Here is an 18731-nt window from a genome sequence, read left to right on the forward strand (position 1 = left end):
CAAAAATGATTAAAGGTCTAGAAAACATGGCCTATGATGGAAGATTGGAAAAATTGGGTTTGTTTAGTCTGGAGAAGAGAAGACGGAGAGGGGACATGATATAGTTTTCAAGTACATAAAAGATTGTTACAAGGAGGAGGGAGATAAATTGTTCTCGTTAGCCTCTCAGGATAGGACAAGAAGCAATGGGCTTAAATTCCAGTAAGGGCAGTTTAGGAAAAACTTTCTGTCAGGGTGGTTAAGCACTGGAATAAATTGCCTAGAGTGGTTGTGGAATGTCTGTCATTGTAGATTTTTAAGAGCAGGTTGGACAAACACCTGTCAGGGATGGTCTAGATAATACTTAGCCCTGCCATGAGTGCAGGGAGCTGGCCTAAATGACCTCTCGAGGTCCCTTCCAGTCCTACAATTCTGATTCTCTCCCGAGACAACACAGGCACGACAGGCAGGCAAAAAGATTCTCTCATCCACCCACTTTAAATATAAGAGCTGCTTCGGGTGGGGGGTGGTATGCAGAACTGGGGAGCCTGTCCAGACAGGCAGTTAGAGTGGACGGAAGGAGGAGAGGAATGACAGGCAGACAAGCTGCCAGCCAGAACGATACAAAGTGGAAGTGTTTCCAGGTGAATGATAAGCTAAGAAAATGAGAATGACCATACTGGGTCAAACCAATGGTCCATCTAGTCCAGTATCCTGTCTGCCGACAGTGGCCAATGCCAGGTGCCCCAGAGGGAATGAACAGAACAGGTAATCATCAATTGAACCATCCGCTGTTGCCCATTCCCAGCTTTCTAGCATGTTGGCAGGCTCTGAGAGAACTCTATCCTGCAAGGTGCCGAGTGCCTCCTGGGAGATCGTGCCAGGAGCCCTCAGCTCCCACTAGAGTCGGTGGGAGTAGTGCCCCCCCTCCCCTCGAACACCTTGCAGGTTTGTATCTAGAAAGCCCGAACGGAAGGTGGCAGGTAAAGCATTGCTCAGCAACAGAAAGACAGCCTGATTCTGAGAAGAGTCGAAAGTCCCATTCACATCAATGGGAGTTTCAGATGCCCAGCACCACTCAGGATCAAGCCCAGAGATGACGACAGAGAATCAGTTGTCTCTACAGTCGCCTTGTGGGCTGAGAAAGGAACGTGGCAGAGATTCAGACTGCAGGAACCAGATGGCCTCAGTCATGTCTGTGTGGGAGACACACACAGGGACTCTCTGACCCCATTCATTCAATGAAGCTGGCAAGAGGCGCCCCCTGGAGACCCGGCCCATATGCTGCCAGTACACACACAGCTCTGCCTGTAGGAAGCCTATCCCTGCCTCTCCTGTGCTCCCACCACTTCCCCAAAACTATCTGAATCCAGACAAGCCACTCGCAGCGCGAACCCTCCCCTCTCCTCCCACACACCATCCCCTCTGCTAGGCCGGGAAAATGGCACGGCCCTTGCACGAGGTGACGGTGTCGCACACATCCTGTCACCATAGCATATGGCACATGAATCATTCACAAAGCCTGGGAATTAATTATTCATCCAATCCAAAGACTAAACACTTTCCTAATTGTCCTGGAAAGACAGAAAAGAGGGGAGAGGGGGAGGGAGATCAGGAAGGCATCATGTAGGTAACCAGCAGCATTCAAGATTCACTGATTTAATGAAGGGGGGGCGGGGGTAATCTTGTCTGCATTGACCAGAGGATTAGCTTGTATTCAGAATTAATAGGACAACCTCATGCATCGGCAAATAGCCACATTTCTGTGGCCACATAATGCCGCAGACTTCCTCATGACAGTCACGTTGTGATGTTGCCGCTCAGGGTCTCGCCGTTAGATAGGGACTCCCTGATGTTATGGTGTATCCCTTCTCTCATGGGCCTTTCAATCCATGCCTTCCAACTTTCCAGTCAAGAAACGCCCTCGATAACTTAGACCCAAATTGTAACCTGCCTTCAAGGATGGATATTCACCAAGGAATGTACGTGAGGTTCACAGTACCCACCCCCCACCCCGTCTCTGAGAAAGGAAAGCAGCCCTGAAAGGCCCTTCCCACTTTGTGCGGGCAGCAGGTCGGTTAAAAACGCAAGGCCTTGCACCTTGCAGAGTGGATGTCAGGGGCTCCCGTTCGGAGTAGGTCGTGTTTTGACAGGCCTTTAAACAAGGACAGAAAGAATAAAGCAGTGCAGGTGCAGACCCATTGCACATCCTCAGGGACACCCTCACCTAAGAAGTGAACAGAATTGAAGTCATGATGCATTTAGCTGTTGGTAGGTGTGACTGGACCCACTGCTAGCTAGGAAGGTCTGGGAACACTCTCAGTTCTGGTGGAAGAGAGATCCACAACCGTGAGACACCTGCCACGACAACATTGGTCTAGTGGGTCTCTGAGCCATCATCCCCAGTGCATGCAGCTGTTGTTATGGCAGCACACACCTGGGAATACCAGCAAACACACTGGGGGATCCCAAAATCGCTGCCTGTGCCAAAGGGAGGTAGGCAACGCTCTGAGCTGGGAAAGGAGGGAATCTAATCTAGAGCAATTCATACAAATGAGATACTTTCTCTCCCAAAGAGAGAAAAGGCTTTTAAAGCCTTTTAAGCCAAATTGGTAATAAAGAGAAAACGCAGCTAAAGGGACACAATTACTGCACTGTTTGTGCTCACAGCTTTCCACTGGATACAAAAACAGGGAGATACCAGCATCTGGGTGAAGATACAGAGATGCTTTCACATGGGATAACACACACACAGCATGCCAGGCTGCACATGCACACACACACACACACACACCCAGAAACAGGGACGTCAGTTCCCAGCTTCCACAGGAGGGGAAAGATTCCCTGCTCATCCTCCCCCGCCCCCTTCCCCGCTGGGCAGCTCCTGACAGTGCATCAAACTTTAATGGGTTCATTTCTCAGCAGAGGCACAGGCTGAATACAGATGGATAGATACAAGGCTCTCTGATGGCTCCCTTATTGCGAAGAGGAACAGGGTACCCAGGAGAGAGGGGGAAGGAAACAAGGAGTGGTGTCTTCAATACAGAGCCTGCATTAAGGGCTTGATCCAAAGCCCATGGGAGTCAGTGGAAAGACTTCGTTTCAATAGGTTTTGGATCAGGACCGGAGAGAATGTACCTTATGCCGTGCTTGGGTGTTCAGTTAAAGACCTGCAGGTAGCATTTGTCAGCTTGAGACAGATGGGAAGAGCGCACAAAGCAAGTCCCCTTAAGTGGGGAACATCTGAGAGACAGCGTGTCTAATGGATTGTCCAGGACTTGGAGCCAGGAACTCTGGGGTTCTAATCCCAGCTCTGCCAACCACATGCTACGTTGACTTTGACAAGACAGCTTCTCGGTCTGTTTCCCGTCTGTACAATGGAGAGTACGACACCGGCCTCCCAGGAGTTTGGGGGATTAGTTAATACGTGTGAACTGCTAATGTCATTGGATGCTAGGTGCTAGACAGAGGAGGGGTAGAGCCCAGCTGCACAGGAAGCAAGGAGATCGATTTAGGAGAAACAGACGATATTCTTCCCCAGGGTAAAAGGACACTGACTGGAGCAGAAGCTGTAAGTGGACAGACATCTGGGTAACAATGTTCTCTTTCACCTGTGGAAATGGAGATGTTTGCTCTTGGGAAATAACTCACTAGCAATTCTCTGTATGTGTGTTTGTGTGGGTGAGAGCGAGAGCGAGAAGACACATGCCACGCATATACCCATGCACAAAGACACTCATGGCTCGGCACAGCCACCGCTGTGGCACCATCTTCTCTTGCCCATGGACTTGGAGGACACACACCATCCTCCCTCAAGCCTGAAGGGGAACCAGCCCCAGAATGCAAAGTCTCTTGTGCAGAGCTGCTTCACACTTCATGGGGGTGCCAGCAACAGCCTCCTGGGCAGGAGTCCATTGGAACCGCACAGCTGGAGGCTTGGGAGAAGGGGAGCAGCAGGCAGAGATACAGGCCAGCCCTCCGCGCACAGGACACTGCCTCTCAGGAAGACCCTTGGACATGCAAGCACATCTCAAAGGCTCTGCAAAGTGTGGGGGCTGAGCTGCCTGCTACTCTGCTATTATTGAGGGGGGACAAGGGAAAAGCCCTTCCCTTAAGCCTGCCCCTTCAATAAATAAAAATATGGAGGAAATTCTGGGATGAGAACCTAACAGCTTTCTTCCCCGCCTTGTGCCAACCCTTCCAGGGGATTCCCAGAAGGAGAGCAGGGATGGGGCCTATGACCATCACGTAGGAAACGTGTCACCAGCTACGGGAAACAAATGCTCCAGAGCTGCCCCTCTGCCTCTCAGTCTTGTCTAGAGGTTTGCAGCAACAATAGAAACACAGCTGTCTAACAACTGTCCCCTGCACCTCAGCCCAGCCATGGCACAGCATGGGTTGTAACTGCAAAGAGGATTTCCCAGTGAACAGCACAGCTGGGATAGGATGCACCAGCAAATGCTGCTTACCCCACACTGGGGGGACTCTGACCCAGAATTACCCTCGGCACCCCACAAAGGAAGGTCTGTGACTCAGAGGCTACTCATCTCTCACTCCAGCGCAGGCTGGTTCTGTCAGGCCAGTTGTGAGGTGGTTAGTGGCACAGCGCGTGTGCAGGGCCGGCTCCAGGGATTTGGCCGCCCCAAGCAGCCACACACAAAAAAAAAGCCGTGATCGCAATTGCAATCGCGATCTGCGGCGGCAATTCAGCAGAAGGTCCTTCGCTCCTAGCGGGAGTGAGGGACCGTCCACTGAATTGCCGCCGAATAGCTGGACCTGACGCCCCTGTCAGGATTGGCCGCCCCAAGCACCAGCTTGCCAAACTGGTGCCTGGAGCCGGCCCTGCGCGTGTGTAAGGAAGCTCAGGCGTGGCAGGCTCCGCATGGCACTGCCCCCTGGCACAGCGAAAGGCTGGTGTTCATTCTTTCATTCATTCATTCGCCCTGGCCACGTTCCACCATATGAAGTACCTTAATGAAAACCACAAAGCCCCCCGGGCTTCCAAGAGGCATTCAGGTGCAGCAGCCATTATTAAACTCTTGTTAAAAGGCCTGAAGCTAGTACTTATTTTATTGACCCCAATTTATTTATCCTGATTTTACACAGTCGATAATTCATCTGCTGCTTCCCGCATCATCATCACTCACACAGAACTAAGGCTGTGGGAGCAGAGGACCAACAAAATCTAGCTGGTTTACATCGATCCTCACGTCCTCTAAGCCCTTCCCCAGGCAAGTCTATTCTCTGCTTTCGATGGGTGTAAATGTCAAAGAATTGGATCTGGCAGGTATCAGCGAGGCTTGATGGATCAGCAGGACCACACTACGGAAGCCTGGCCATTTGAAAAACAGAATCTCTTTGCTAGCATCTGCAATTAACAAAACCTGGGTCTCCATACAAGTTTGCAAAGACTTTCTTTTTGAATATTAAAAAAGTTCTCCCAACTCTGTCTCTCTCTCTCTCCTGTGACTTGTTATTGTATTATTATTGTAATTGCTATAGGAAATCCAATACAAATTCTATAATACTAAAGAATCACAGTGTGCAGATCACACCCATCTAACCGTTTGCAAGGAGTTAACCCCTTTTTTCTCCTTCCCTGCTTTCTAAAATTATTTCATGTGAATTTAATTCAGGTGAAAGGTCCCTGACTGACAGCTCTAGGGACAAAAGTCCTCTCTAAGTCCATGGAGCAGGTACTGCATGGCTGGGCATTGGCAGTGCAAGCTTCTCCCACTGTCTTGTCAGGTGGATAGGCCACCATTAGGGGGAAGAAGGGAGTTGATTCTCCAGACCCATTCAGTCCTTGGTGTCTCTGCTGAGACGAGCAGTAAAGATGGTAATTGGTGTCAGTAGTGGTGTCCCTGTTTACATAAATGATGAGTGCTAAGATCCTACATATGCTCAATAGGCAGTTTTCTAATGTTGATAATTATGCTAATTTCCAGCCAATATTTGTCCATATTTGATCCTGGACATACTACTCAACGAGAGCTGTCAATTCAAATGTCAAAGGCTGGCCAATTTTTAGTTGTGTGTGGGGAAAAATGAATATATATATATATACCAACAGGGAAAAGCACATTTTCCACACAAACGCTCATACCTCCAAATGAAGGACAGAATTTTGCTCTCAAAAAAACATCCTTTCAGATGAAAAGCAAGTATGGAAAAAAAGCATTTTTTCAGAAAATTATGATTATATGGCAGTACAGGTTAGAAACCGAAAAAGATTATATACTTAACTGTAGTGTTAGCTGTGACACTGTCAGACCAGCTGCCAGCTCATGCCAAGACCCCAGGCCTCACTGAACACTTAAAAAGGGATAGCTGGAAACCTCTCTGACTCACCTGTGTGTTAGCATTATCAAAATTGATATAGATGTTAAGTTGATAAAAATGTGTTATAGTGAGTGTTTGCATTGTAAACCTCTGTAATTGTGTAACTCATCAAACTGGAAAAGAAGCATTAATTAAAGGGCTCACCCTGCATACAAGATGGCCTATTGAAGTGAAATGAGGTATGGTGTAGCACCAAAGAGAGAGGCCCTGTTGATTGTATTCCTAACTCCCTTCAGGAAGGAGAGATCTATGCATGAACTCATCCCATCAGTTTGGACTCTGGAGTGAAGGGGATAAAAATTTCTGACAAGAAGAAACTGAATTTCCTTCATTCTATCTGGCAGGGCAAAGATTCCTAAACATAAGCAAAGAGATCACCATGCGGCTTGGCATGGGTTAGCCCTGAAAGACATTCTGAATTGACAGATTACTACAGCTCTGTCACTTTTTGAATCACAGACTGAAACTCGTTTGCTCACTTGCTTTAACCTGTAAAGAATTCTCATTTCTTTTTCCTAGTTAATATATCTTTAGTTATTTATAACAGGATTGGCTACAAGTGTTGTCTCTGGTGTGAGATCAAGGTACAAACTGACCTCAAGAAAATGACTTGTCTCTTGAGACTGGGAACAACCTAAATATTTTGTAATCTTCGGTGTAAGTGACCATTTATCACATACACAAGACGGGTCAGGTAATACCTTTTATTGGACCAACTTCTGCTGATGAGAGAAATGAGTTTTCGAGATACACAGAGCTCTTCTTCAGTTCATTTATCACATAGTCCAGCTCGCCTGGGTGGCAAGATGGACTGTCTAAAGGGACTGTCTGTGACTGCATTACAAGACTATTGTAGTTCTTTGGGAGTTCACATTTGTTACTAGGTTGGTGAAATCTAATTATGGAAATGCCACCAGTTTGGGGTGTCTGCCTTGCTTTTTGACAGCCTGCCCTGAGGTTAGAGAGACAAGATGGGGGAGGTGATATCTTTCATTGGACCAACTTCTGTTGGTGAGAGGCATAGGCGCTGACTCCACAATCAGCCCCACAATCAGCGCCTCCCCCTCCCTCCCCATGTCTCCCGCCCGCCACAATCAGGTGTTTTGCAGCATGCAGGAGGCTGGGGGCAGCAGTGAGAATGTGGTGCGCTCGGGAGTAGGGGGAGGAATGAGGCGGGAAGAGGCGGGGCAGGGTGGAGCAGGGGTGGGAGAGGAGGGGCGGGGTGTGGCAGGGGTGTGGCATTGAGGGAAGGGGTGGGGTCGGGGTGGGGCCTGGGGCAAAGCCAGGGGTCGAGCACCCGGCACAATGAAAAGTCGGCATCTATGGTGAGAGGCGCAAGCTTTCGAGCCAAACAGAGCTCTTCTTCATGCTCTGAAGTTGGCACTCTTTGTCATGAGCCACTCCAGATAGCGTAACTTTAGCTACCAAGTAGAAGCTAGAATGTTAGTCAATTCTGATTATTAGTTTCCGTTGGGATGAATATCCAGATTTATTGATCTAAGAAATAAATATTGATTGAGGCAAAGTCAGTGTCAACACAATAACAGGACAGATTCTCAGCTTGTTCCCAGAAACATGAATCCAATATATGTATTGTTCCATACCATCCAAATGTTTCTATCATAAAGATCTGAACAGCCCTACATTAGGGCCACAGATTTCAAAAGCGTAACAGCTTTTCCTATTAGACACTTTGTAAAGAAGTGAAATGAGCTACAGATCTGTGAAAAAGTACACTGTCTTCACTCCTGATGAGCCAGTCAAGAACCAGATATCGGTGTGTGTTGATTGGCTCGTCAAAGAATGATCACTATCTAGTCAAGATGCAGTCAATTATGTACTCATTCTGATTGGTTAACACTGATCCAGACTCCTGAACTGTTTAGCTCCTCAGAGATCAACAGGATGGGCATCTTTCTAAACTCCAGAGCAGTTCCCAAGGACCACATCTTCCACTTCAATGACAGTGTCCTCTCTCCCCCAGGAATTTTTTTGGTACCCGGGGGCTTCACCTGATAAGCCTTGAATAACCTGTATACCCCATTACCCTCCTGAACAGAGACTTTTAAGCTCAAACACTCAAATACTTGTTGAAAGCAAATTTCAATCTGCATATTTCATTGCAAAATCCTGCATTTGAGCTCTGCTGATTAGTTATATAAGTCACCTAGGCAGGGGGCAGAAACAATATTACCTGACTTATGTAACTAACCAACCCAGCATGAACTTCACAGTGCAAATATTCACAAGCTATTCATGAATGATTGGCAGCCCAAGAATTATTTGCTGAAGAAATCCTCTAATAATTTAGAACAGCAAATACACTTGGGAATTTCATGATCAATCGACAAATCCATTACACAGAACAACAAAACTTGATCTGCATCTTACCCACAGTTCCTTCCAACCCAATGCCTAGAGCAGCAGGGGTTCACAAAATCCCGTAGGGTAACATGGTGTGAAGGCAAACACTACACCTGTGGTAGTGTCTTGAGCATGCTACAGCACTCAAACCTCAGCCTACCTCATCTCGTTACACAAGCTTTTACTTCTCAGATGTGACAGCATGGATCTTAGTCCAAACACAGAAACAGGCCTTGGATGGGTTGGGAGAGATGGGCTCAAGTATTGCAGTTGCCTCCTTAGAAGATCCTTTATACATCAAACATCAAATATTGTTGGCACAAAACTCCTGTCTTTCTCCAACTATCTGCCAGCACTGAGACACCAGCAGAAACTCTGGGGGCACTTTCAGCTGCTTCACAGCTATTGTTCTGCCCAGGTTTTGTCTTACTGAAGTGAAGATCAGGACACAGGATGGCTGTTCAAACATGAGGAGTGTCCAGCAATGGTTACAACAGGTAGTGATCCACAGAAGAATGGGGCTGGGAAAGGTGCATAGCTGGCAGGGTAAAAGCCATGCAACAGCTGGCAAGATCAAGGTCTCATGTGAGGCAGGCAAGGAGGTGCTGCCCTCGGAACCACCACCAGAAAAGGGAGCACTTTCTAAATAAACCCCGAGGACACTTGCTGTTGAGGCCTATGTGCTTGGTAACTGGGTTCCTGATATTTGTCAGCATGTCGGGTTGTATGGAGCTCAGAACCCTTCCTGGACAATTGATTCTCTGGCACCATGCCCAGAGCACGGAGAAACTCGGAAAGAAATTGGGAACGTGTTCATAGGTGAGTAACTGTTGAGTGCTGACTCAGCCTCCTGTCAGTCACGGTCAGCAGGGAGAGAGGGGAAAGGTGACTGGTAACCACTGGTAACCACAGTGAGAGGAGCTAACCACGCTGAGAGGAGGCCTGTGCCAGAAACCCCCTCTGCCTCTCCGCTGAAGGGCCCTGGTCTGGTGAGGGCTGTCTCCATAGCTCCCGCCCATGCAGCCCCCCCTCTCCCATCCCAGGGCATGCCCGGCTTTTTGACAGATTCAAGCCAGAGCCTCCTGCTTATTCCCCTCCACCTGGGAAACTGCCTGCCCCATCTGAAGCCCACCTGGGAGCTTCCCTTCCATGTTTGTGTTAGTGTAAATAGGGGGTGAGATTGTCTTCCATTTTCTCCAGGAGACTGGGGGGGGGGGAAATATCCCTGCAACCCCCCTCCACCTCCCCCCACCCCCAGCGACATGCACCAGCCCAGTTGCAGGGGCTCAGGGGCTCATCTGGAAGCTTGCTTCTCAGGGGCTATAAACCAAGAAACATCCATCCTGGAAGAAGAAGAGAGAGGATTGCCCACTCCACCCCAAGGAGGGCAGGGGGTGAGGGAAGTGGTACTTCTCTGGGACATCAGCCGCCCTGAGGCGTCTGCAGACTCAGCACAGTTGGCTATCTCCTTGCTGCTCCAGGTCTGTCACAGTGCAAGTCTACAATTTATGTATGTGCCAGTCCCACGGGCAGCGAATCACAGCCATGGCCGTCACTGGGGAAAGAGGAGGGGGATGCAAAATTACTCTGGAAAGACAATGATCTGTCCCAGCAGAGAGGCCACTGCTCCGCTCCCTACAAGCATTCACCTGGCCCAGGAGCCAGCTTGAAAAGCTCCCAAGAGGATACCGAGATAGGATCAACTTCACTGACCCCTGCTGCCTCAGCAAGTCAAGCACTGCTGGGTTGTGGGGAAGAGAAACCAGTAGCTGACCAGGCTGCAATGAGGAGCAGCACAGCCAGCCATGTCCTCCCCAGCCTGACAAAGAGGGAGAGGAGGGTGCCTGGGGAAAGCGATGGCTCAGAGCAGTGGGAGAGGGTTTTCTCATTGTGTTCAACATTGCTAAGGAGTAAGCGAGGAGGAATACCCCACACGCACACACCCAGCTGCTCCTCCTAAATCGCAGTCCTTCGGAGCCTGAGTATTTGTTGTACATATAGCCCAGAAGTGAGCTAGCTGCTTAAGGCAGTCCCAGAGAAGGGCCAGACATGGCACAGCCTGCCAATGGGATTTCATTGGTTCATAGTAACCTTTTAGCTTCCTTAGCGTGGGTACTAGTGAGAACAGACTCCGAGTAAGTTCCAGAGGGAAATGGCCTGAATGTGCCAGTGGGTGAGCACTGGGCGATGGCACAAGAAGGGGATGGACAGCAGAGCCTGAGGGGCTGCTCTCCAACTGGCAAATGGCCAAGCCATTAAGAAAGGGACACCAAAGACAAGCCCATGAGATCATCTCCAGCTGCAATCCCACACACACCCAATCCCCAGGGCACGGGGCCACCCCTCATGCCTGTGCATCGTAGGGCCATTAAGAGTCGCACCCCATCCAGCGTGACCCAGCACCCTTTACAGTGTGAACCTATGGCACACCTGAAAAGACGTTGCAAATCCACCAGGAAACAGTCTATCTTCTGCTTGTTACTTTCTGAAGAGTGAGGCACGTCCACTGACAAACAGAAAACCACCAGCAGAAAGCAGAGAGGGACACGCTTCCCATCAAATCCCTGCAGGTCCCATGATCACTACTGGCACTGGGCAAGCAGAATCCATGGCCACAGTCCATTGCTCCTTCACCGCAGTTCTTCTACCAAACAGACATTTCTAAATAGCAGGCCATCTGTCAAAGATGCCAGCAACCAATCAGAATTGCCCATCACTGTACTTCTGGCAAGACCCCCTTTGTCTTCCTCCTATCAAAGCAGGGAACCAACAGTGCCCCATGTAATGCATCCTGCCTGGTGGACACTGAACAGTGAGTGATTGATACTGCCCCATGACGGCGTACCCCTGGAGACACACACATTGATGCACTCCCTGGACCTGCCTCGTTGGCTTTAGCAGCCAGACAAGTGACGGAATTCACTGCAATCAAACAGATGCTCCTGCATGGACAGTCCCAACATGGAGTCTCTCTAAATGCAATGTGGAATACCAGCCCATCAGCATTCATTGCCAGGAGATGTGGATGGGCAGTTGCAGCCATGAGCTATACCTAGGCAGCAGACATTGAACAAGATGGCCAGTGCCACCCTTAGCCTTGTTTTATCCCATCTCCTCAGCCTGCCCACATGGTGGGGAACTGCCACCTTCAACAACACTCCAGCCCTTCCTCTTCGGACCTTGTACCCGAGCATAAACCTCCCCAGCAGGCATGACAATGTAACTGAGCTCTGGGATTCAGGTCTCCTGGACTCTACTCCTAGCTCGGTCTCTGATTAGGCAATAAACCTTGGGCAACTCACTTCACCTCAGTGATTCAGTTACCTCCCCTGCAACATGGGGAGGATGTAATAACACGGGGGATATGGCAAGCTTTATTAATGAAGTGCTTTATTAATTATTGTGCATTGAGATCCACAGATGACAGGAGCAACCTGCTTCTATATACTAAATTGGCTTCTTTGCATGGGCTGGCAATATTTCAATCAGCACAACACGTACAAAGGAATAGAGCTGCAGTCTGGATGGGTTTTTTCTCCTCTGTGAAGCCCCAGTCTCTGTGGACACCAGTTTGAATACACTCCACTTCCAAAGGTCCCTGTCAAGAGGGATTGCACTTGGGAAGCTAAGGAGTCCTGCTTGTTTGATTTGTCTTTGCAAATTATCATCATTCTAGCAAATTTACCAAAAAAAAAATGATGTTTGTTTGCTTTCATATTACCCGTGTGGAGACCGTTAACATCTCCTGACATCAAATCCAATGGTGAAACCAGAGACTGAGTCACGAACCCAGGGTTAACCACCAGTCCAGTGACATATGGCACAGCCAACAATTCCCAGTAGTCCAGAAGTGCTTTGTAGATGACCATCCGTGAAGTCAGCACCCGCCCCAGCATAATGGATTGCTGAGTGGAGCGTTATGTGGAAATGGATTCCCACCTGGAACTGCTTTCTTTTCTGTTTTTCTTCATTTTATTTATTTATTTGTATTGAGAAAGCAGAAGCCAGCACACTGGTGATTGGGCCCCAGAAGGCACTTTCGGAGTGACTGGTAAAAGAACCTTTCCATGCCCCAGTTCTGAAATTCTAACACAGCCCCTGCTTCCAATACCAGAGCTGACCAGCTCCTCATCAAAACTATCTGCCCTTCATGTTGAACAGGAACCGCACACACACTCCCACTTTCCTATTTTGCTTTTCCATCACAGAGTCCCAGTGTCCGGGTGACACCTCTGCTCTAGCTGAGGAGAGCTGAACATGACTCCATCTAGCACATTAGAATGAGATCATTCTCTTGCCCCTGAGAGTAAGCATGTCACGAGTGGAGCATGCTCAGCCCCTGCCAAGCTGGGGGAGCGAGGCCCAGGATTAAAGCAGACTGAAGAGCAGCTCCCAGCCTTTAATAAGGACTAGTAAGTAGTGCTAGTCAAAGTCAGGCCTCAGAGGAGCACAGCATTTGGTTAAAGAGGTTGCAACACAAACATTTGTGCACTTTCCCTCCTTTGGGGATATATTTTAATCCCTGACAATGGATTCAATAGGGCAATTGTCCCAAGATCCTAACATTAGACCCCTACTGCTCCGCTTTTACACCATTGGGACCTGCTGTTGGATCCTACCACACAGCACCCTCCTCACCAGTCTTTTGGCCACACCACTTCACGCACCGAGGAGAACTTACCCACTGAGGACCACGATGAAGTCCATGACGTTCCAGCCGTTCCGGAGGTATGAGCCCTTGTGGAAAACAAATCCCAGAGCAACTATTTTAATCCCAGCTTCAAAGCAAAAGATCCCAATGAAGTAAGGCTCTGTCTTCTCCTGTGGGAAGGGACGAAAGAGATTGGTGAGAGAGGGAGTCGCAGCAAACGTCCGGAGGGGAATGCTGCTTATACCTTTTCATTTAACATTGTGCTGGAGTTTGGCTGTTCCACCATGCTCACTACTCGACATTGGGCCTCACTCTGCCTGCTCTGCTCTCAGCACACTCTAAGGCCCCACAAAACCCTTGAATAATTAACTGCAGGGCTCGGGCCTCATCTCTGTTCCCCAGTAACCCTCCCTGTCCCACTTTCTAGCTGAAGACCCTTTCTGACACCTCCATTAATAGCAAGTATCCCTGCCCCACCCCCCCAGAGTTGGAGAAGTCTTTCAGGAGCATGAAGAGCCCAGAGGAAAGCTCCAGCCACATTCTATCCTTCCCCAAAGGCACTCTGGGATCACCACCATCAGAGAGACAGAAAGGAGATCACAGCTCCAGTTTTCTGAGAAGCTGTAGGCACCAAAGGCTTAGACCTCAGCAACTGTATTCGCCAACGAGCTTGCTACCAGCTAACATCCACGCCTGTAAGAAAGCTGCAGCTGCTTCCAGGAGAGAAGGAAGATACGAGAGAAAGGCACTTACTAGTCGTCGGGACATGGGTGTCTTGTCATCCTCGGGGAGGTGCTGCTCCAGCGCTAGGACGATGCAGTTTGCAATGATGGTGGCCAGGATCATGTATTCAAACGGCGTGGAGGGGATAGTTAAGGAGCAGAAATGACATAACAGAGATGGAACAAGTCTCTAATCCACGGACTCCCTTCCTTCCTCACCCCTTTGTCGCTACTTGTGACTGCTCAGGAAGCGATTACCATTTCTCCTCACGCATGCGTGCACGCACACAGCAGCCAGATAAGCTTTCATTTTCCTCTGCTCCTAGCTAGTGGGGTGAGACTTACTGATTCAGCTGTTTGGAAATGAGACAAGATAGCCAAGAGCACCAAGCCCATCAGCAGCTTCTCGCCAGGGATCCAGTGGTGCCCAGAGCTCCTCCTCCACCTGGTAACTACAATGCTGGCACTGGTGATGGAAGGAAGCCGATGCAATACAAGGGACTGGGCACCCATAGTGAGCTCCTCAGCCAGAGGTAGCTTTGAACTAGGACGATGCAGGATGCTGGGGGGCCGGAATACACATACAAAGATGAATAAGTACAAAGGTTTAAAATTGCCCACAAGCTCCCTTCAGAGCCCACATGAAAACCGATGTGACCCAGCAAGCCTACCAGGTCGGGCTGCAAAATATAAATGCAAAACACACCCATACTTTCGCCAGGAGGGAAGGACTTTATCTTCTCTATAAAGGTCCAACCCAGCCAACCCTCCTTCACCAAATTCTGCTGAGAATCTGGAGAAACCCCAGCTCTTCGACGATCCCTCGTAGCCTCACACCCCTCCTTCCCCGCTCAGTCCTACTTGCCATCGTCAGGCAAGCCCCCAACCTGCCATTTCCTTGGGGGCCTCTCTAGTCAATAAATGTCCATACTGGCATTAAATATAGCCCCCACTATGGAATTTAACATCAGTCACCTGCTTTTATAAAAGCCTAGCTCAGCCCAACTGGGCTTGGGAATTATAGACCAGTCCATACTCTGCCATTTTTGGCTAAGACCCATGGCAGAGAAACACTGGGCTTACTCATGCATCTGACTGATTTCAGTCTGGTTTCAGGCAAGGACACACGGCTGAGTCTACCTTTGTTAGAGTCATAAATGAGGTACTCCCTACAATGGACAGAGGAGATCTGTCCTTCCTTGCTGCTATTATCTCGTTGCTCATCGTATTCCACTGCATTGCCCCACTGGTCAGTTGGATATGACTGGGGATGTTTGGAACCCATTTGGGCCACGCCTAATAGAACATTCCCTATTTGTATCATTGGTTCAATTCCATCAACCTTGTAGCTCAGATGCTTTCTGCAGTCACTTAGGGATCAATGCAGCTTCCGATGTGCTGTCATTTCTGCACGGTATCGCTAGGAGCTCTGAGTGAGGTTTGGACCAAACAATACCCAATGCCCCCTCTCCAGCCTTTGAGAAAGTTATTAGGCATCTGGGTGCTTGCAGTGAGGAAATGAGATATTGGATGGCTTGGAATTGGCTGGAGACTGAACTACAGCTCTCCAGGCCAGGGGCTCGTTTGATTATAGTGGATCACACAGCCCAGCACAGAGCATGCTGTCAGCACTTAACAAGGAATCAGAAACAAAAAGTACGGCAAGACTGAAATTATCTTAGATGGGTCAAAGAGGTTACGTGAGAATTTCCACAAGTCAGCCATTCAGTAGTGGGAAGTCCCTCAGAGGACAGCATACCACCAGGCCTAAGGGGGTGTAATGCAGAGTCCTTCAGAGGGCAGCAATCAGGGCCTAAGGGAGTGTAATGGGGAGTCCCTCAGAGGGCAGCATACCCCAGGGTCTAAGGGGGTGTAATAGGGAGTTCCTCAGAGGCCAGCATACCCCAGGACCTAAGGAGGTATAATGAAGAGTCCCTCAGAGGGCAGCATACCCCAGAGTCTAAAGGGGTGTAATGGGGAGTCTCTCAGAGGGCAGCATACCCCCGGGCCTAAGGGGGCATAATGGGGAGTCCCTCAGAGGGCAGCATATCCCAGGATTTAAGGGGGTGTAATGGGGAGTCCCTCAGAGGGCAGCATACCCCAGGGTCTAAGGGGGTGTAAAGGGGAGTCTCTCAGAGGGCAGCATACCCCAGGGTCTAAGGGGATGTACCGGGGAGTCCCTCAGAGGGCAGCATACCCCAGGGTCTAAGGGGGTGTAATGGGGAGTCCCTCAGAGGCCAGCATACCCCAGAGTCTAAGGGGGTGTAATGGGGAGTCTCTCAGAGGCCAGCATACCCCAGGGTTTAAGGGGGTGTAATGGTGAGTCTCTCAGAGGCCAGCATACCCCAGGATCTAAGGGGGTGTAATGGGGAGTCCCTCAGAGGGCAGCATACCCCAGGTTTAAGGGGGTGTAATGGGAAGTCCCTCAGAGGGCAGCATACCCCAGGGTTTAAGGGGGTGTAAAGGGGAGTCTCTCAGAGGGCAGCATACCCCAGGGTCTAAGGGAGTGTAAAGGGGAGTCCCTCAGAGGGCAGCATACTCTGAACCTAAAGGTGGGATTTTCAGAAGCACTCAGCATTGACCCAACTCTGCTCCTGTCGGATTCAATGGGAGTTTCCCTGTTGATTTTAATGGGAGCAGAGTGAGGCTGATGGTGAGTGCTCTTGGGAATCTCATCCTGGACACAGCTTTAGAGCAGGGGCTGATCTCGGAAGATTTGGCATTAGCTGTGGTCACAAGGATCACAAGGTCGACTCCCACCTTTGCTCTGCAAGTGCTGCCAGCCCAGCTTGCCTGATTCTCCTTTTCCCCCACAAGCACTTTCGTGCTTCCAGGAAAAATCCATACAGCTGCTGCCTTGACCTCCTCAAAACTCACCTCTGCTGTAATGCATAAGGACTCTGCCCTCTGACAACAGCTAGCAGCTTTGCTGCTGACTGTCTGAGGATGGCGTACACCTGGCATATCAATCCCCTTGGTTCCCCCAGCCCACCTGTTATGGCTTGGATTCGAGATTGTAAGCTCTTTGGGGCAGAGAATGACATTACCTATTCGTTTGTCCTGTGCCTAGCACAATGGAGCCTGACCTGGCTGGCTTCTAGGCACTACTGTAAGCTGCACATTATATAACAACAACAGTGCAGGCTGGTTTTTGCCAACTCAACTACAGCTGTAATTCTCCCATGCTGATCTGATAACTGTTACGCAGGAGGCCCTTTGTGATGCCGAGGTCAGACTGTGCAATATGCACTTAATGTGGGCTACTGAAAAGGCTGATCTGTCAACTCCTGCCATTATGTAGCAACTCCATTATTGCTGGAGGGTAGGCAAGGTGGAGCTTTGGGGCTGGAATGTACTATGTAGGGACCAAGTACTAATATTATTATTGTTATTAATATTACCTGCTGCTGTGTGCCCTTCACCACCTGGCAGCGTGGGCAGGGATTGACTTTAAAAGGTTGGGGGGTTGACTTTTCAGGCCATTAATGGCCTGGGTCCTAGATGCCACTTCTGACTCCCTGGGGTATGTTCCATCTGTCCCTCCGGGACCCAAGGAGATATGGCTGCTGGGCTCTGATCTCAGAGCTCTCTCCCTCCCCTGGTTTAGCCCAAACACAAGCACAGAGTAAGGCCTTTCCAGAGCACATCAATGCACCTCTCTCTTTCCAAAAGCCTGTGGCCTGGCACACCAATTGCACTGGCACGTGGGTGCTAATCACCATATTTTAGGGTTACCATATTTGCACAGTCAAAAAAGAGGACACGGGGGGGAGGAGCTCTAGCCCCACCCCTGCCCTGCCCCAATCACTCCCTCCAACCCCCTGACTGCCCCCCTCAGAACCCCCAATTCCCCCCTACTCCTTGTCCCCTGACTGCCCCCTCCTGGGACCCCTGCCACTAACTGCCCCCCTAGGACCATACCTGTCCCCTGATTGCCCCGACCCTTATCCACACCCCCACCCCATATTCACCCCCCCGCCCCCAGACAGACCCCGGGGACTCCCATGCCCTATCCAACTGCACCCTGCCCACTGACAAGACCCCCAGAACTCCTGACCCATCCCACCCCCTCTGCTCCCTGCCTGCCTCGACCGCTCTCCACACCCCTGCCCCCCTGCCAACTCCCCCAGAATCCCTGACCCATCTAACCCCCCCTGCTCCCTGTCTCTGACTGTCCCAACCCCTCTCCACACCCCTGCCCCCCTGACAGCCCCCCCAAACTCCCAACCCATTCAACCCCCCACTCCCTGTCCCCCAACCAGGGCCGGCTTTAACAAAAGCCCAGGAATCGGGCTGTGCTCCGGCCGGAGTCGCGGGGTTTGAGGCCAGGCCGGAGGTGCTCGGCCGGGGCCGGGCCAGCCACCCTGGGGCCCGAGCCGGGCCGGAGCCGCTGGGGCCGGGGGAGCTCGGCCGGCGCCGCTCGGCCACAACTGGGGCCGGTGCCCCGGGGCCCGAACCGGGCCGGGCCGGAGCCGCTGGGGCCGGCCGGGGCCGGACTGGGCCGTGTTGCGCCTCCCCGGAGCCCTCCCCAGCTTACCAGCTGCTGCCCACCTGCCCCTGCTTCTTTTCAGACTTCCCACGAAGATCTGATTCGCAGGAAGCAGGGGAGGGGGAGGAGCAGGGGGGCGGAGCGTTCAGGGGACGGGAGGAGGGGGAAGACAGCTGCGGGGCCA

The 18731-nt window shown here is 50.5% G+C and overlaps 1 protein-coding gene across 2 annotated transcripts in view; it reads right to left on the bottom strand.

The window, feature by feature from the left end:
- Positions 1-18731, bottom strand: part of CACNA1E (calcium voltage-gated channel subunit alpha1 E) — a 267448-nt gene that overhangs the window by 192755 nt on the left and 55962 nt on the right. For both annotated transcript variants that reach the window (XM_065554517.1, XM_065554515.1), the window contains exons 3-4: positions 14090-14195; positions 13367-13506 (exon numbers count right to left, since the gene is read on the bottom strand). In XM_065554517.1, coding sequence (XP_065410589.1) covers positions 13367-13506; positions 14090-14195 — 246 coding nt within the window. The remainder of the gene's footprint in view (positions 1-13366; positions 13507-14089; positions 14196-18731) is intronic.

Source organism: Chrysemys picta, chromosome 8 (assembly GCF_011386835.1).
Source record: "Chrysemys picta bellii isolate R12L10 chromosome 8, ASM1138683v2, whole genome shotgun sequence".
Classification (NCBI taxonomy): domain Eukaryota; kingdom Metazoa; phylum Chordata; order Testudines; family Emydidae; genus Chrysemys; species Chrysemys picta.